At 32.2% G+C, this 19,103-nt stretch overlaps 4 protein-coding genes across 4 annotated transcripts; 3 read left to right on the forward strand and 1 right to left on the reverse strand.

Annotated features, from left to right (window-relative positions):
• Positions 1–371: 371 nt before the first annotated feature.
• Positions 372–3,003, forward strand: LOC149910158 (uncharacterized). The gene is made up of 5 exons (XM_090110856.1): positions 372–490; positions 689–862; positions 937–1,089; positions 1,353–1,410; positions 2,661–3,003. Exons 1-5 carry the CDS (start codon positions 431–433, stop codon positions 2,822–2,824), a joined length of 609 nt encoding a protein of 202 aa, XP_089966982.1. The 5' UTR covers positions 372–430; the 3' UTR covers positions 2,825–3,003.
• Positions 3,004–3,337: 334 nt separating this feature from the next.
• Positions 3,338–7,513, forward strand: LOC149910159 (venom serine carboxypeptidase-like). Its single transcript, XM_090110845.1, has 8 exons — positions 3,338–3,537; positions 4,130–4,674; positions 4,749–4,861; positions 5,158–5,328; positions 5,681–5,848; positions 6,493–6,752; positions 6,842–6,970; positions 7,308–7,513. Exons 1-8 carry the CDS (start codon positions 3,497–3,499, stop codon positions 7,504–7,506), a joined length of 1,626 nt encoding a protein of 541 aa, XP_089966971.1. The 5' UTR covers positions 3,338–3,496; the 3' UTR covers positions 7,507–7,513.
• A 701-nt stretch (positions 7,514–8,214) lies between these two features.
• LOC149910160 (venom serine carboxypeptidase-like) lies at positions 8,215–14,981 on the forward strand. The gene is made up of 8 exons (XM_090110867.1): positions 8,215–8,408; positions 9,281–9,621; positions 9,723–9,838; positions 10,151–10,315; positions 11,560–11,727; positions 13,071–13,333; positions 13,769–13,897; positions 14,318–14,981. Exons 1-8 carry the CDS (start codon positions 8,362–8,364, stop codon positions 14,670–14,672), a joined length of 1,584 nt encoding a protein of 527 aa, XP_089966993.1. The 5' UTR covers positions 8,215–8,361; the 3' UTR covers positions 14,673–14,981.
• Positions 14,982–15,400: 419 nt separating this feature from the next.
• Positions 15,401–18,742, reverse strand: LOC149910161 (vitellogenic carboxypeptidase-like). Its single transcript, XM_090110890.1, has 9 exons — positions 18,692–18,742; positions 18,329–18,569; positions 17,893–18,067; positions 17,610–17,719; positions 17,231–17,398; positions 16,856–17,023; positions 16,242–16,501; positions 16,030–16,158; positions 15,401–15,562 (listed from the first exon to the last, which is right to left on the reverse strand). The coding sequence occupies exons 1-9, from the start codon at positions 18,718–18,720 to the stop codon at positions 15,433–15,435; spliced, it is 1,410 nt and encodes a 469-aa protein (XP_089967016.1). The 5' UTR covers positions 18,721–18,742; the 3' UTR covers positions 15,401–15,432.
• Between the last annotated feature and the right edge of the window lie 361 nt (positions 18,743–19,103).

Raw genomic sequence — 19,103 nt, forward strand, 5'->3', positions numbered from 1 at the left:
ATATCACTTTTAAGCGTTATGGTGGTACTCGCGACTAAATTATTCGTGATTATATACACCGCTTTTATGAATTTTTATTTTTTAGCTTCTTTTAGCCCTCTTCAGAGTGCCGACTTGCCCTTTTTAGAAAATCGAGGTGGCACCGTGGCACGGTGGCAACACTGTCAGTCAGTTTATTGTTTGCCATTGTTTACCACTGTGTTTACGGTTTACCACTTGTTTAGATCGAGAGTTACTTTGATAAATAACAAGATGTTTTATTTTAAATATCGCGTAAAAATATAACCATGGAAGAAGAAAAAAAGGCATTTTATAGATACTGCATGGTACCAATGTGTCCGAACACTATAAAAAGTACACCAGATCACCAGATAAAGTTTTTTTTGCTGTTCCAAGAGATGCAAACATACGTAAACAATGGTGTAAGGTTATGCGAAGGGATAATGTATCTCCAATATCGCGTCAACATTGTTGTGAAGATCATTTTAATGTAAGTTTACTATATTTGGTCAAATAACATCATGTAGTTTTGTAGAAATCCGTAACTTTCTAGTTCTTAACTTTATTTACGTATGTCATTAGATTTTAGAAGATTCTTCATCTAAGCTCTGCATGATGTTGGTTAGTAGTTTATTCTTAAGTCAAGAAATCATAATTAAACATTACGTTATTATTTATTTTCATGTAGATTAAAAAATTGGTAACGCTAGAACAAGTGAAAGTTCTATGTGAATTTATGAAAGAACATTCAGACCTAGAGCTAGATAGGGGCATTAACACTCACAAGCTATGGAGTGAATTAGCTAAAAACCTGAATGCTATCAAAGGTGGAGCAGTTAAGGATAGGAAGGTATGGTCTCAGGTAATTCCTTACACTTAAAATATTGTATTCATTACTATGAGTGTCACCCATTCATAAATGAAATATACTTACAGTATTGGTGCAACTGGAAATACCGAATCAAGCGGAGGTATCTTCTACAAAAACCTGCGACAGACAGCCATCAACCACTACCAGAAGCCTTTTCTTCCCTATCTATTCGTAATGGTGAAATCGATGAAGTCATCATTAAAACGGACCCACTTGAAGTAAATGTTCTTTTACTTGTATGTAAAACTAGCTGACCAACAAAATTTTTCTCATAAAAGTGAGCTTCTGTTGGTCTTAGCATAATGATATATGTATAGCCTATAGCCTTCCTTGATAAATGGGCTATATCTAACACTGAAAGAATGTTTGAATCGGACCAGTAGTTCCTGAGATTAGCGCGTTCAAACAAACAAACTCCAGCTTTATAAGACTTGTTTATAGATATTATGTTTCCTATTTTTAGAGAAAGTTGTGATTGCAGGGTTTGAGACATCTACAAGATGATGATAACAATAGTGAATCTGACTCAATTAAAAATGGTGAATACATCCAATAATAGTTATTATATGACAAAAATTTGTAAAAATATATTTGGTACATATTTTTTATACATCTATATTCTATACAATAGTACATCTTAAACTTTGTTGAAATTTTATAGGTTTTAATGGAAATTTTATAGGTCCATGATTTTCTTTTCTGTCTGGCATAGTTTTGTATGTACTTTTACAGAAGGTTTTAAAAACTGGCACAACATGAGCCCTCATTGTTCTTACCCACATGATATTTTAACATTTTTAGATAGATACATGTGTACATTTCGTTTAACCCATTGAGCCCCGAACGGCCCGATCGGTCCACGACACAATAGATTTTCTATTGTGTCTGTGATTCCGGGGCCTGAGTTATTAAAAAAAGTTCAACATGTCTAGGTCTGTATGATGTGTAATTTTTATGCAAGGCGTCTTTTTTTTCGCATTATCGGGTTGTCTGTGCCTAGTCAGAGGAAAATGCCCTGCTTTTGCAAAGTAATTTTTAAATTTAGTAAGTTTTTTTCTTTTTCGTGCAATTTGTATCTTTTTTGCCGTGTGATATAAATTTCGTACGTAAAAATCTCTCGAAACTCTTTAAAATACACTATTCTAACGATATTTATTTCTGTATTCAGATATGGGACGGAAGGTGAGGTCTCACACGTTCATTTGGAGATTTAGACTTAGATGAGCCCCGAGATTCTAATAAAATAAACGGATTCGACAGGATAGAAGTGAAAGTTCCGGTAAATATAATACATATTAATTATAGTGATTTATTTCATTATTTTTACTGTTCAGTACAACAAGGTCCTGAAATAATAAAGCTATGGGAATAAAAAATAATCCATACTTAATATTATAAATGCGAAAGTAACTCTGTCTGTCTGTCTGTTACTCAATCACGCCTTAACTACTGAACCAATTTGCATGAAATTTGGTATAGAGATATTTTGATACCCGAGAAAGGACATAGGATAGGTTTTATCCCGGAAATCCTACGGGAACGGGTTTTTCTTTGAAAACACGGGCGAAACCGCGGGCGGAAAGCTAGTATTTTATAAACGCATTTTATATTTTTTGATATTTGTTCGTGGAATCGAAAAATCGATTGGAAATCGTAGGCTTTAGTGTGAAATATACGTAATTACTAATTAGTAACCGTGTTTGTAGTCCGTAGTGTGCAACATTAATAATTATAACATAGTTTAGCAGAATTCAGATATTCTGAAATTTAATATTTATGAATGTTTCAGATCACGACGATGCGGCAGCGCAATTTATACAGATAGAAAATCAGAAATTAGAAATATCTAATAATATTCAGAAATCATTGCACACGATCGCGAATACTCTGACGAGACTCACAGATGTTATGACTGAAATAAGAGATGTATTAGTTAATAAAATTAATTTATAATATCTCGTATATTATTTTTTTTACACACTCTTCTTTCATCTTGATTTTTTTGCATGCAATTTTGTTATGTTTGTCTTTGTGATCGGTTATTGTAATTCATTTTTGCATACATAGTCATGGGATAATCCATTATCATATAATAATATAATATACCAGTATCATTGTATGTGTAAAGGTAATGTACATAATATCTTAATATATATTTACAAAATTGGTTAGCTCAATCAAAATTATGTAATGTGTAAATGGTCACTGCAATTAAATGCTTGCTTTCAAATCCAGAAGTAGCCTATATGTATTACGTAATTTACAGTAAGATAAGCATTTTGGGTTTTTTACAGTATAGATTACATACTTGATGAGATCACGGACATACCCAACAGTAAGAAATGGTTTTGAAATCGACACAGTAATTCCTACGAAACAAACTCTTGCTTTATCCTGTTAGTATAATATCTACTTTTTTCCTTTAATACTATGATTTATTGAGTGTCACACCAATCTAATTTAGTTGATTAATGTACAATATCTCTAACGTAATTAAATGTCTGAAGGGGGTCAATAAGTTCGATTGATAAAATTATGCGACATTCTCAATTCAGTTTAAGCGAGCCGCCTTTAGTGATGTAATAGTTCACTTTTCATGTGCTTTATTCGTTTCTATTTAGCAAAATGTTTAAAATCATAGTATTGTTTGCTCTAGTTATAGCGAGGTAAGAATTTGTTATTATTTATATAAGATAGGTATATTTTTATCGGCGTGAGTGATAATTCAAAGAGTGGTGGTATAGGTATTAGGTACCTAGAGTGATTTTTTTAAATAATTTTACTAGATATAAAAAAGATATCACGAAAAGATACATGTAGATATCTATAGGTATAATATTAAATTTAATTTTTTTAAGAATAAATATCATTGCACATCGCCTATTGTGCAATTTATGTATATTTTACTTAATGTTATTTCATTATTTTGGTTGGTGTGTACAATAAAGCTTTCATTCATTCATTCATTCATTCATTTGAAAAATTTTCTCTTCAATATTATATTACGATGAGTACTACGCAAAACGTAAGATGCTGTTATCTCATACGTACCTATTTTAGAGCGTTCTCTCCACGTCAATTCATTAATTGGATATTTAATCTATACACTTTACAATACCTAGATAATAAGTTTCTTCGTTATATGTATATGTACATGAAAGGGATCTAATTTCGAATCGGGAAGTCCTAATATGTAGGTATATTATCTAATGATAGATTCAGTACGTATGTACTCTTGCTATAAATCTTTTATTTCAGCTCCTACTGTAAGGTTATTGTAAAAGAGGAATCTATTGACGATAACAATGTAATAAATGACAATACAAAACCAAAAATATACATAGAATTACCAACTTATAAACCGCCCAAGAAAGAATTGAATACAGAAAGTACAAACGTCGTGTTGGATGAAAATGTAACAAAACATACTCTCTCGAAATGTGACAAAGCAAATGATTTAGACGGTGAATTGGATAATATTTCTGATGAATGTCAGGCTGAAGTAAATGACCCAGCTCTTATTTTAACTCCATACATAGAAGATGGCAAAATCGAAGAAGCGCGGGAAGCGAGCAAGGTTGATCCGAAATTATTCTTAGGAGTTGAGAGTTATTCCGGCTTCTTTACTGTGAATAAAACGTACGACTCGAATATGTTCTTTTGGTACTTTCCTGTTGAGAATAAGCCAATAAATGAAACTCCTTGGATTATTTGGTTGCAAGGTGGACCGGGTATTACTAGTCTCACTGGATTGTTCGATGAAATTGGACCGTTTAAAGTGACTCACTTTCAAGAACTGCGACGTATGTATGAACATAGTTTAGTTGTTGATTTCGATTTTTTTTATTTTAGCTTAATGTTGTTTTGCTTATTTTAGGAAACAGATATTCATGGATAAAAAACCACTCGCTATTATTTATTGACAATCCAGTGGGCACGGGTTACAGTTTCACAAACGATTACAATGGCTTTTCAAGGGATATGGCCGCGGTTAGTAATATTATTCTATAAACACTAGTTCAATTTTTGATATTTTGGTTCTATGGCATTCATATTTATATTCTTTAAAAATTTATACTAATTTTATAGTTTATTCAAACATTTGCTATGGTCTGCTATCACGGTTGCAAATAACAATATAGGTACCATACTGTATTTTCCTGACATAGAAACATGCACATTATGCATAATGCAGATGTACTTAATTCATTTTGTACCAAATTAAATTACTCTACTAATTACCTCATAATGTTCGCTTGTTATTTCATTTATTGTCATTTTTTCAGTATTCCAAAAACCTATACAGTACTGTGAAGCAATTTCTTGAAGTATTCCCAGAGTTAAAAACAGCTCCTCTGTATATAGCTGGAGAGTCGTACGCCGGAAAATATGTTCCCGCGCTTGGTGTTGAGCTGCACAGACACAAAAAAGTGTCTGAAATCGATGTTAATCTACAAGTAATAACTTTTCTTATAAACTTATTTCATAAAATAATCATCATCATGTAACTTTAAGAGTTAGGACATTATGGTTTAATCATAATAAAATGAAAAGTTTGTATGGAAATAAGGTTTTAAGTAGGTACATATTTTAATAGTTCCATCAATGCCTCGATTACGAAACAATTAATTTTTGTAATAGGTATTTAATAATAGAAGGTATGTTTTATTAAATCAAACCTTTCAGTACTTTATGGTGTGTAAATAAATTGTCTCTGGTTTGTGATTTCTAAAATACTAGGTGCCGGTACTGTTAATACTACCTGCCTCTTTGTTTTTCTATACATGTTAATTCTATTCCACTTTTCAGGGTTTCATGATAGGCAATGCGCTTGTTGACCCAGCAATGATTAAAAACGTGAACCAACCCTTTCTTAACTTCGGGTTGGTAAGCAAAGAACAGGTTCAATCTATCGAGCCTTTGATTAAATCTTTTCAAGCTGATATTGCTGCTCATAAAAGTGTTGAAGCTAAAGAGGTGAGAGATTCTGTTATAGACTGATCATATTTAACCATTGACCTTACGATAATTAAATATCCAACCTTTAAAAATGTCCGAAGCAGAACTGCCTACGCCTGTATTAGGCAGAGTTTTCTAATGGTTTTTAAAATAGGCTTTGTTAATATAGGTATTGTATTAACAACATTTCTAAGATATTTTTTGACGACCTTAGGCATAGATTGCGAGCCTATTTGTGTATAAGACGTATCTAGTATAATCATATATTTAAGGATTAGTCCACTCGGTTGAGACATACTTCTTATCTAGCATTGGAGTACAGTGTACACAGCCAAGGGTGTCTCGTTTAATTATAATTGAGATATCCTTGACATCTCTAGTGACAAGTGGTCAGTTCTGAATGTGTTAAAGATAAATCGATTATTCGATAGGTACATTTTTAAACGTGTGCGTAATTTACTAGAAGATCAGATAAAGTTATCAGTAAGTAGGAGAACATTAGGTCTAATTATTTTATTATGAGTCATAATTAATTTTGTGACAAAACCTGATGTTTTGTTCGTTTAAATGTGTTATTGTTAATTAGTTTGTCGTAATAAGTTACAGCCATAATTTATCCAATTTATTTTGTTCAATAAAAATAAAAAAAAACATTTCCACAGAAATGGATGCAGCTCGTTTCAATATTGCTACTTTTATCGCACCAAAAGCACGGGTACAATTTTCTGAAAGACGACCTCGGTGTAGGATCCTTCATTGGTTTTGTAAATAGTCCCGAAGTGAGAAAAGCTATGCACGTTGGAAGCATAAAGTTTTCCTTCGTCAATGTCACTGTTAATGTCGAAATGGGACCAGACTTTTTGAGCAGTTCTCAGGAGCTGTTTGAAGAATTATTGGACAATTATAGGGTTCTTTCCTATTGGTATGTTAATGAAATTTGGGATCCTATTGTTAAATGTAATTTTTGTTTTTCTGAATTTACATTTTTATACATTTGCAATTGTATTTCAGCGGTCAATTGGATCAACTTTTGTCTTGCATGTTCAGCGCGGAAAACCATCGTACATGGCAATGGAAAGACAGGGATGAATTTATACATGCGACAAGGCGCCCGTATATGTTCCGAAATAGACTTGCTGGGTAATAGTAGTTATTAGACGTTACTCTTCAAAGGTTTTTTAAATGGGGAATATAAGCTAGACCCTATAAGAAAAATGTCTTATATTGGTTGCATATTAATTACTATAAATATATCGTCTCGAGCAAAAAGGCCGAAAGACCAAAAGCATCTGCAAATATTGTCTCTTAAATATGTATATTTCTGATCTTTATATACATACTTATATCAAATTCAGATAGCTCAGTGGTTTCATTATCTTTTTATCAGTGAGGTTATCGAAATTTATATAAGTACCTAAGAAATTTTGTATTCTAAGATTTCTTAGAATTATATAAATGAGAAGTTATGTTCTTACAGTTATATCAAAACTGGTGGCAGTTTAACAGAAGTGGTGATACGTGGCGCTGGTCACATGGTCCCGATGGACGAACCGTTGTCCTTACAGCGACTGATCACCAATTGGATCCAAGACATACCAGTTCCCATACATAGCTCCTTGAAGGAAGACCTGATGTTGCAGCAAATCGTCAATAACTACACTTTATTATACTTTTAATTTTTAATCTGTGTTTTATTTATGAACCCGTAAAGAGATATTTTGTGGAACTTAGGTATTCCTTTATGTCGTGAAATTATTTTCAATTAAGTAACTTCTTTTTATCGTTTGGAATAGCCATCATTTAAGAAAAAAATATTAATTACACTTAGTAATGTATACTCAGTATGATATACGATGAACTACTTAGTATAAAATATCTTATATGCCTCTAAACATCTTTAAAAAAAAATTGTTTATTCTGGTAAGCGTTCGTGCGAATGTGAGTGACCGGCATTACAATATTGTATAGGCAGTTTTTTCAATCATTGTTAATAGATGGCACTATAGTCGAACCATATTAGGTACAATAAAATAAACCTGTTTCATAATAGTTTTTATGTACCAACCTACTTACTTACAAGTCGGCTGATAATTGTTAGGTTAAATCTATGAGTATATCCTAGTTCATTCACATGAGACTAAACGTTTCGACCTGTGTTTTGCAATATTGTTTTACTTATAAAATTCAATAACAAATACATCACAGACACTGTTTATTATAATCGAAGCCGTTACATACAGCTGAGTAAATAATTAATTACGGTCATTAAGAAGTGATAGAGTAACGTAACAACCAAAAAATGTACAGATAACTAATGAAAACAAACATTTTGTTTGCATTACCGTATCTGCGGTAAACCAGTGAAACAGTAAATTATACGAACCAGTCGGCGACCGGCGCGGGCGTAAGGGCGTACTCGTACTCCATTCATATTTAGCTACAAGAGCCGGCTGCCGCGTGTTTTGTGATCTAACTACAATAATTTATTTTCGAAATGTTCTGATCTGTTATTTGGATATTGAACTGAAACAATGAAAAAGAAAATGTGCACGATGCTTCATATATTATTTATATTGTGGTAAGTACATAGTTAAACGTTTAAATTTGCTGTAAAAAAACATCTTTAGTAACACTTAATTTTTTAGTTCGTGTGTATTTATTAATATAAATACAACAAAATTGTGTACACCCTAATAATTTAGGGTGTACACAATTTTGTTGAGTTCCATATCACATGCTTGTATGTGAATGCATGCAGTACCTAACTAACTTGTTTATTTGCATTTTCAATCGCTGACCTAAATATTGGTTTCCAATAAGTTTCGCTTGAGATATTGGTCACAGTGACGCGTGTTTACGTTTACTTGAAATAAAATACCTATTTTATCGTATTAGAAATATATAAATGATATAAAATGAATAAAGCAATCCATCAGCGTGCTGCTCCCATCGCGTATATAAAAAGATGATGTCATGTCTACTCATAAATTAAGGGCTTGCGTCTTGTACTTTCGAAAGCTTTAGTTTCACCGACGCCAGACACAAATTTATTTCCGTCCATTCTTTTGCAGCGTAAATTTAAACCTTGACTTTGAGGGTAATTATAAAATAGGGTATTTATGAATTAATATAACATAGTATGGCATTTTATTGTTAAAGATAATTGAATACTCTCTATTATAGTAAATGGTAATTACATACTTACACCTATAATATATGTAATGGTCCTCATAATTAAAATGACCTATTTTCTTTTCTTATAATTAATTCTAATGAAACGCTCCACACCCTACTGCGGTCATCAACCGTTACTAATTGCCCATTTATTGAATACATTTTAGTTCTTATTCAAGATAAACAAACCTATAATATATCTATCTATATATACTATTCTCAATTCTGTGTCAACAAAGCCATGAAAATTGAATACGCAATATACTTTATTTTTAGCGCGACAGTTCACCCTATATTGACTGCGACACCATTAATCCTTACGCCGTTTGTCAACCAAAACAACACAGAAGAAGCCAGAAATCGATCGGCCGTTGACCCCAAACTTTTCCTCGATGTAAGGAGCTATTCAGGTTTCTTAACTGTCGACGAGAAACACAACTCGAATCAGTTTTTCTGGTACTTTCCAACTATAAATAATGGTGGACGGGATATGCCCTGGATCCTTTGGCTTCAAGGTGGATTAGGGTTGACCAGCATGGCGGGGCTCTTCAATGAAATTGGGCCTTTTGAATACATTGTAAATGAAACTAGAATGTCCAGTGGTGGATATTTAAAAGGTAATTTCTGAAAATACACTTGTAATTCCTAGTTTTTGTATGAATGAATGAATGATTGAATGGATGCTGGATTTTGTATCTTACTGTTCATAATTTTGCAGAAAGGGAACATTCATGGAACAAAAAGTTTTCAATGGTGTTTATGGATAACTCCGTCGCTGAGGGATACAGCCATACGAATAAAGATTTATCAGGTATACCTGGGGATGAAGAGATGGTAAGTTTATAATCTTATGTCTCATATGTACTTAATAATAATATCTATATTCTTAAACTCGTAAAAGATTATTAAAATCTCTAAATCATACCCGAATTTTGTTTGCACTGCAGCTTCTCATAAATTCGTTACATTTGAAATACATACCAATTTTATCAATAGGCAGTGATGTTCATTCACTTAAATATACAATATACATATTATGTTCCCTTGAAAAAGTTTAAGTAAACAATTATAATAGAACTTATTTCAATCGAAAAAAAAATGTTGCTAAGTACATATATTAAAAGCGGTTCTTATTTATTTTTCCAGTATGCAAGTAATCTTCTATCAGCTCTGCAACAATTGGTACAAATATACCCAGAATTAGGTAAAGGCCCACTCTATATCGCTGGGGACAAATTTGCGGGCCACTATGCGCCAGCTCTGGCCATGAAGATCATGGAGACGAACTCGACAATACCCATTAACTTAAAGGTAGGTCATGTATAGTATGTGTATAGTATATGTATATGTATAGTATATGATATATCGTGTTTCATTCTTGCATGTAATGTACCTAATCTTTTCCTGTCTGTGGCATATTATTATGAATAGATTGTTCTCCACGACTTTGTAATTACATATCTACCTTTATTTACTTCGACTGTGGTCTGTGAGTGGTAATATATACCTGCATTTTATGCATTATACATCCTTGGTTAATCTGACATATCATTCTTTAAAAAGTTTTCTAACAATTATTGGCACGGAAAATTATTATTCTTCGGTATAAAACCAATTTTTCATGCACATATTATTGTATCATCTCATTGTCTTAGTCATAACTAACTATTGGTACCGCAAGTGGCAGTATTATAATGTACACAGTTTAGACAAAAGAAACCTGTATTTAGTTAAACAAAAAAAAAACTGTGTTAAATTATAGAAACTAATAGGTATCAGTAAATTTATTATTGATTGGTTGTGATAACATTTTTTAAAAATAATTTATTAATTCTTGTAATGCATGAATGTAATGCAATGCAATACCAGAATCATAACAACTGGCAATTAATATCTCACACATATAACCTTGACATTTTAAAAATTCGTTGATATCGCAAAACTTTTCGGTCAGGAAGTAATTTGTGAATTCGAGGGCAGATATAGTTTGTTTCTCCTCCAGTATAATTACGTACAATTAAGACAAGTTCTGCAAAAAATTATTATTGAACCCATTTGAATCATAATTCTTTTACACAATCGAGTTATGTGTAATGTGCGCAATTGAATTCATTTTCTTAGTTACATACCTGATACCTAGTTAAAATATATAACACCTTACTTAAATTAAGATTTCTTTAGTTCTTCATTTCTTTATCACATCGGCGTATGACGTAGGTAAACCCTTATACCATGCTGCACATGCTAAAAATAGATTTAGAGAAATTCTCCTTACGCAGTAACAGGGGTTTACCCCACAGACATTTAAATCTGGAATCTCCAAGCGTATTTTGTTTTTATTGGCGATCCACTTCCACAACAGGAAAAATAGTGGAACTTATCTTTCACCTGGATTATCTAGAATATTTTCTTAATATTTATTCATAATATTAATTTTATAAAAGACGGACCCCGCTGCACGATTTGTTTTGATTTTCGTATACTTTATTTTTTTATATTTATGAGCATTTATTGCAACAAAACTTCGGATTTTTATGGTAATGTTTCTCTTTCAGGGTATTATTTTAGGAAATCCAATTTTGAATGGAGACAGTGTGGCGGATTATTCATCCACATTTTATAACTTCGGCTTGATCGATCGTCAGGGTGTGCTGGCAGCTAAACCATTACAGGATAAATTTATTAAGTCCTTGGGAGACGGGATTGCGAGCAACGCTTATAGTGTAAGTAATATTCCACTTGTTTTTACTATATTACCTACTACTAGCTGACCCGGCAAACGTACTGCCTTACCCCTTTTGCACGCCTCATAAGCGAAGCGTTGAGGTGGGTACTACTGTCACTTCGCGCAAAACATCTGATTTTTCAAACTTAAAATGTCTTTATGTATCATACATTGCACTTGTAAGATAATACATACACACACATATTAAGAAAAAACACTATTTTTAACGTTCATGATATTTTTGATGTCATTTTTGTTATTTAAACTAGTTAAAAAACAGTTTAAAAAAGTTCTGTCTTGGACGTCCGTGTGTCTGTATGTGCGGATCCTTTTTCTTGTTAACACGATAGCGACCGAAATACTTTACTAATCGAGTCTTTTTTTTTCTCTTACGCTTGAGTATGCTCAGGAATAGAACCCTTTCATTTTTCAGGGTCTGATTCGATGTGGTTTAATTGTTATTAAATAAACAAAAATAATAATTAATAAATATTTATTAAAAAAAAATTATGAGGCGTGCACTTTTGGATTTTCCAAATTATTTTAACACTTTACTAGATTAAGAAATTGGCGATAAAAATATGCTTCCTGCTATGTGTTAATTTGACAAATCGATTCCTTCAGTCGGAACGTACAAAACAAGAACAAAATATTGGTTGAGGCAATTAATTGCGAAATATGTTTGTTTACCTTAAAGATTAGGTAAATAATTTTTTTAAACCTGATTTATAAAATAATATGAAAAATAAACCAAGAAGATGACTGTCGACTAAACCTGTTAATTGAACATAAGTGGAAAGTATATTAATAGATATGTATATTAAAGTGTTAATAAGGCTTTTCCAATGAATCATTATTATGTTGTTAATTACATGACACTTATATGTTTTATATAATGCGTTCATTACAATTTAAATAAGATAAATACATACACAATACATATTTTGACACACTTATTATATTGTGATAATTTAAATAAGATATTATTATACATATGCTGACACATTTATTCTATTATGATACAATCTAAAAGATACAGCATGGAACAAAACGGTGACTAAAATGTATCGTCATTCGTCATTTATAATTAGGTACTACGAAACACATATCCCACAAGCAGACCTTACATGCGTTCTTTAATTGTTAAATATTCTACGTGATTTTCCTGATATGTGATAAAAACAACTAAGACAACTTCAACGACCCACAAAGTCATTCACATATCTATAAAACAATGAACAAATGAGGAATGAATGAATTCCAATTGCTCTTTAATTCCAATTAATTAACTCAACTATCCTACACGCCTAATTACTACAATAAGTATTGTTTATCTTCCAGTTTCGTGAAGACCTTCTAAAACGGCTCAAAGAAATGTCTGGAAAACGACAACTATACAACGCTATCAAGGATTATGTCAATTTGGATTACAACTTCTACGACTACATCACTAAAGCCGATGTTAGAGAGGCCCTGCATGTTGGAGACCTTACGTTTTCCATCAACGATTACTCTGTTATAACAAACATGCAAAAAGACTTTTTAAATAATATAACAGCTAAATTAGAGAAGCTTCTGGAAAAATATAGGGTTCTCATTTATTGGTAAGTATGTTAAATTTATTTACAGTTATTTTTGTAAGTTATAGAATGTTAATAATGTCGCGTATGGTATATGACGGAGACATTCCACATCTTCATGGACCTATATGTTCCAATTTCCTTAAGGGTAAATAGAAGATATGTCTTGTTTCCAGCTAAAACAATACTATTACATATACAGGGTGTACCTATTATTCCGTAAGTATTGCAGATATCAAAAAAACTATAAACTGATATCGAAAGCCCTGTATCTAATGAGTGATGATGATACACCCTGTATATTCTGGCTTTCGCCCCTGTAGTTTCCACACATAGTGTTTTCTTAATAATCAATATTGTCTTTGGACTATTTTATGTTCCTTCGAATTATTTATTTATGCTTGGAATCAAGCTGTATTATATTAATTGTTCTAACAATAAACGTACTTTTTATTATAGTGGACAGTTTGATCTGGAAGCCCCATGCGTTCCGAATGCAGAGGCTCGCAGGAAATGGCAATGGAACAAGAGAGAGGACTTCCTGAAAGCCCCTCACTTGCCTTGGTGGTTCAATGATTCTATGGCTGGGTAAGTTTCAAATTCAAATTATTTATTTGCTATAAATGTGGCACAAAAATTAAACAACGTTCTAGAAATATGTAAACTAGAAATACAGTGTTCTTCGCATTTTATTTTAGTGATCTGAATAATAGAATTCTGTTAGTAGTCTATAGTCTTTGAGTATGTTAACGCAATTGTATTAATTAGTCCCGTGTCCAAGCGCAAATACCAAATTAGGTTTGATTTTATCATATCATCTTCTAGTAGTGATAATAATTAGATATTATCATTTCGAACTTTTAGGTATGCCAACGTTTCAAGATTCAATAGTGTAGAAGTATTATTTTCTACAGATTTGCCCGACATTTATTGTCTTTCTGAAACAGCTATGTTCATTTTATATACCGTATAGGTTCAAGTTGTTCTAATAAAATAATTTTGTTTCAGCTATATAAAATCAGGTGGAAACCTAATGGAAGTATTAATAACAGACACGGGAAGTTTAGTGCCCATAGACAGACCAGCCGAATTGTTCCATCTAATCTCAAACTTCATAGACAACAAAGAGTTCAACTTCGTTCTTCCACCGGATTACGTCATCAATGAAAATTACACTGCTCCATATGTTGAGGAACCCAAAATTGAACCTAATGACAATCATGTTAAGCTCACTATTAGTTTGATAGTGAATATAGTTCTTATTCTGTTACTGTTATTGGGAATAGTGCTATTCTTGAGATTTAAGAAGAAGATCAAGCAGCTCTATGGGCCTGTGAGTGAAGGAGCGATGAATATGAGATAATTTATTGCATATGTTTGTTGCAAGTGTACTTAACTTTAATTAACCATTTGATATAATACATCAAATGATTTATATAAGTTGGAGTAAAAAGTATGCCATTTCGTTTTCATACGCTATTAATTAATGCACAATATAAATTAAGACAAAAAGAATTTAATGCCGTATTATTTGACTTTAAAAAATAGGAGGATAAATTAAAAATTCGTTGAGTAATTTTCTGTGGTTCCTATTGTATTATCTACTGTATAAGAACTAGTAATTTAATAAATAAGACCATGTTATTTTTTGAAATAAATGTTCTACGTAAAATGCTTTTTTATTATACATATTATGAATTAGTTGACGCACCGCAGCTAGTAATAAAATAATACCTATTATGTAACTCTCCATAAGAAGAAAGAAGAAGTACCTAATAACGGAATGGTTATAAATAAGAAGTAAGATAACCGTTGCTTTGGAAAGCTTATGTAGCACCTTCTAGAATCTAGTATGTTGGCAGGCGGTGACTCGCCCTCTAACTGTATCACTATCCGCCTCACATCACTGTAACAACGTAAATATATGTGATATAATTATTTCTGGCACTTTTTGCAAGTAAAAATATTGCGTGATAAAGCAAGGTTCCAACGCCTTGAGCAATTCTGACACAATTTGCATTCAATTCTTAAAATTTGCCAACATTTAAAAATTGCACTTCAATTTCGACTCTATAAATTAAAACACAAGAGTGATTTTATATTTTTTATTCTCATTGAATATGTTATGTACAAGGTTGCCAGTCAATGAATTTATTGAGGATTGCCAGAGCCGCTTCAGGCTTGTCTGATGGTACCATGTGGCCCGCGCCGCGGACCATCACTTCAAGCAAATTTCCTCCTTCTTTGTAGTAACTGAAAAAAAAAATTATAAGTTCACTCAATTTTGTAAATTTTTATGTTTTCTATTACCTCTATGCTATCCTATCCTACTAATATTATAAATGCGAAAAATTGTGAGGATGGATGTGTATGTGTATGTTTGTTACTCTTTCACGCAAATACCATTGAATCGATTACAATGAAATTCAGAACACATATATGTAACTTGGATTAACACATAGGATAGGTTTTATCCCGGAAATCCCACGGGAACAGGAACTATGCGGGTTTTTCTTTGAAATCGCGGGCGGAAAGTTATATATTTTTGCAGTTGAGTTTGAGTTTTTGAGTTTGGCAGTTGAGCAGCTCAATTTAGAATTTTAAGGAAAGCCCAACGACATGAATCCTTTAGACCTATCAAATAAAAGAAAAAAAAATAAGCTCCGAAGTCACGATATTAAGGTTTCCTTTATTTATTCTTATCATACCTAAGTACATACCCTATTAATGTGTCATTGCTCATCAAAGGCTCTCTCGTTGCATTTTTATATTTAGCAGCACCCGAAAAAGACAGGGAGTTGTATGTGTTCACAGATGGATAGTATGGCACTATTGTGTCTAAGTGACCACTGAAAAAACATAAAAGTAATTATCTCTATTTAGTTTGCCTCTGGACCGTGGACGGACTATGAAATTATTCGAAACAACGTACTTGAAAAGCAATACTTTATAGTGATCCAAAAGCTCGTTTAACCATGGTTTTGCACTGTTCATGAAGTCTGGTTTAAGTTTCGTGTATACTTTGCCAATTTCTAAAAATTTAGTAGAACCGACGTGTAAACCTTCACGCATTTTCTTTGTTTCTAAAAACTTTTTATATTTCCTTGTAAAAATATCACTGTCACTTAAATAATTGTACGGATTGGGTAAAAACGCAGCAAGTCGAGAAATAACATAGCCATCCATAAAATCCTGAAGAAGAAACAAAAAATAAATTAAATTATTTTATTACATAAATGATTTATTGCAAAATGCTACAGTCACTTCAAAATATAGTGACCTACATCGAATTAAATGGAAAACAAACGGAATTCGCATTTTTTGTTTAAAATTGGATAAGTCATAGGTATTGTAATGAAAAATAAAAGCTTTTAATAGGTATTAAGATTAGAATTATAGATATTATAGATTACATCAGATCAAAAGCAAAACGTATATTCGAGTGATACCTATGCATTTTCTATTCTATGTATTACTTATATAATATTATAATCTATGTATTATTAACTGCTTACCTTATTCAGAAAAGTAAAGATATCGACTTACCGAAAAAGCTTCGGCTATGTTGCCTTTTTTAATGTCCTCCACAGTTTTGTTTTCTTTAGCGGCAAAATCTTTTGCAGTTCTATCATCAATTAAGCCGGTCTCTCGGAAAAATGCACTACTGCATTGTAATGTTATTGGATCAATGAATCCATTGCCAATCATGAGACCCTAGATATTATTGATAATATGTTTAAATGGTATCTATAGATCAGTTTGGTGATCCTTCAAGTTTGAGACTAGCATGCAAAATGAGAGAACATGAGCAGCATGTTCTCTGTAGAAATAAAAAGTTTTATTCTTTACGTGAGAGTCGTAAACATAACTATTGAAAAAGGCAAATTTTATTAGTCAAAGTATGGTCAAAGTAAGAGAAACCTTCAAATTTATAGGTTCATCTGCATTTCTATGCCAATGGATTTGTATGGCGAGTGAGGGTATGTGCTTCCCGGCGTATGATTCTCCTGCGATATAGAATGGCACTCGTCGTAGATTCGGGAACATCGTCATGAATTGTTGTAACGCAGAGTACAGGTTTTCTGCTATCTAAAAAAAAATTTAAATGGAAAATACACTTATCCGCGAGTTTACAAAATGAGAGTTTTACTTTAGGTAAAACTCTCATTTTGTAAACTCGCGGACTCGCGTTACCCTTGCGTTTTGGCGTGGCAGAATATGAACTGACTTTGACGACGGACGGAAAATTATTGTCTACAGTACCTACAGGACAAATACAATAATGTATATTATGTATTACCGTAGTTTGATTAGTTGCGTATCCTTCTATATCCGAAAAGCTGAAACCAGTACCAACGGGATTGTCGATGAAGAGAAGGGAATATTTATCTCCCCAGGAATATTTGTTCTCTAAAATGAAAGATGATAATATAATAATTCGAAGTCGAGTAGAGGCAAAGATTCATGTTAGATGCAAATGGTAAGAAAATTACATATTTTCCGTGAAATCACAATTCACGGTAGAGAGAAAAAGAACATTGAACCCTTAAACATTTTGGTTGCTTAATACATTTTGTTCATACTTTTTAATTCCATATTTTCTGAAATAGTGAACGGCCCGATTTCTTCAAACAGTCCATACATTGATGACGCACCGGGACCCCCTTGTAGCCACATGATTAAGGGCGTATCTTCCACTGCTTTATCCATTACAGGGAAATACCAAAACCAAAGATTTCCATTATATTTTTCATTGACCTGCGCACAAAAAACCTAACATTGGACAAAACTGCCTACTTTTTAATCCTTCAGAAGACAGAATAAGTAAACATTTTTTGGGTAGGTAAGTATTCGCCTTATACACCTCGTTATGTACCTACACCTCGTTAATTATACATCTCGTTTTGAATTTCGCAAGCAAAATGTTTTTGTTATTTACTTTACTTACCCGTAAACTTTGTGAATTTATAATATTTATATAAAAAATATAGCAAAAGCTTCAAAACCTCTTAAACTCACAGTAAAGTAACCCGCATAACTTTTTATTCCAGGCATTGTGCAATTCGAATTTACTTCTGCAGCTGATCTCGCTTTTTCTAATTCATTGTTCTTTAGCAATGGTGTCAATATTAGTGGTTTTTCATCTGTGGTGTCTTCAGGAGCTTCGTAATCTGTATTAAATGTCCGTTCCAATAATTCGCGGTATGGATCTTGGCCTGCGTGCGGAATAGTATATCCCATTGTTAAACTAAGTAAACATCTAAAAATATTAAAAAAAGTATAAGTAGTTTTAAATTATCCAATTTTTAGGGATAGAAGCAGGTACAAAATACTTTTCATTGGAAAAAGTTAATATTGAAAAAATCAAAGTCAAAGTCGTACATTTTCAAAAATAGTAGTTTTACGATCATGGTTAGGTATCGCACGAGTATTTTGGCAACAAATGAAAATAAAGCCAATCTAGCATTTGTTATACACTTTATATACCTACCCAGATTAACGTTATAAATTGCTAATCTAATTAAAAAAAGTCGTAATTAATTATATCAAACTAAAACTTTGATATTGTTGAACTAATGCTCATTAAACATTTTCATGGCAGCCTTATCAAAAAATTGTTAATATCAGTAACTAACTAGGAATAATGAGAAAAAAATGTTTAGAGTATTGACCCGACTTATTTAGAAAAAATAAATCTACCGGCATATGAATTTTTCATGGCAATGCATAAAAGTGTATCAATTATCTCTCAATTGATACCGACATGAAGTATCGTATAGTTAATAATGTCGTA

The sequence above is a fragment of the Colias eurytheme genome, chromosome 2 (assembly GCF_061535395.1).
Source record: "Colias eurytheme isolate Ceu_HAF_F1 chromosome 2, ilColEury1 Martin Lab GWU primary, whole genome shotgun sequence".
NCBI classification, from domain to species: Eukaryota; Metazoa; Arthropoda; class Insecta; order Lepidoptera; family Pieridae; genus Colias; species Colias eurytheme.

Bases quoted from the DNA above. Each gene is read 5' to 3' on its own strand.
- LOC149910159 (XM_090110845.1), top strand. From the start codon at position 3,497: ATGTTTAAAATCATAGTATTGTTTGCTCTAGTTATAGCGAG. The intron at 4,862-5,157 runs GTTAGTAATATT...TCATTTTTTCAG, and splicing joins TTTCAAGGGATATGGCCGCG to TATTCCAAAAACCTATACAG. The intron at 6,971-7,307 runs GTAATAGTAGTT...ATGTTCTTACAG, and splicing joins TTCCGAAATAGACTTGCTGG to TTATATCAAAACTGGTGGCA.
- LOC149910160 (XM_090110867.1), top strand. From the start codon at position 8,362: ATGAAAAAGAAAATGTGCACGATGCTTCATATATTATTTATATTGTG. The intron at 8,409-9,280 runs GTAAGTACATAG...CTTTATTTTTAG, and splicing joins CATATATTATTTATATTGTG to CGCGACAGTTCACCCTATAT. The intron at 13,334-13,768 runs GTAAGTATGTTA...TTTTTATTATAG, and splicing joins TATAGGGTTCTCATTTATTG to TGGACAGTTTGATCTGGAAG.
- LOC149910161 (XM_090110890.1), bottom strand. From the start codon at position 18,720: ATGATCGTAAAACTACTATTTTTGAAAAT. The intron at 17,720-17,892 runs GTATGAACAAAA...CTTTCATTTTAG, and splicing joins AGAAAATATGGAATTAAAAA to AGAACAAATATTCCTGGGGA. The intron at 17,024-17,230 runs GTTTCTCTTACT...AATAATATCTAG, and splicing joins ATGAACCTATAAATTTGAAG to GGTCTCATGATTGGCAATGG.
- LOC149910158 (XM_090110856.1), top strand. From the start codon at position 431: ATGCGAAGGGATAATGTATCTCCAATATCGCGTCAACATTGTTGTGAA. The intron at 1,090-1,352 runs GTAAATGTTCTT...TTGTGATTGCAG, and splicing joins TTAAAACGGACCCACTTGAA to GGTTTGAGACATCTACAAGA. The intron at 1,411-2,660 runs GTGAATACATCC...TGAATGTTTCAG, and splicing joins ATCTGACTCAATTAAAAATG to ATCACGACGATGCGGCAGCG.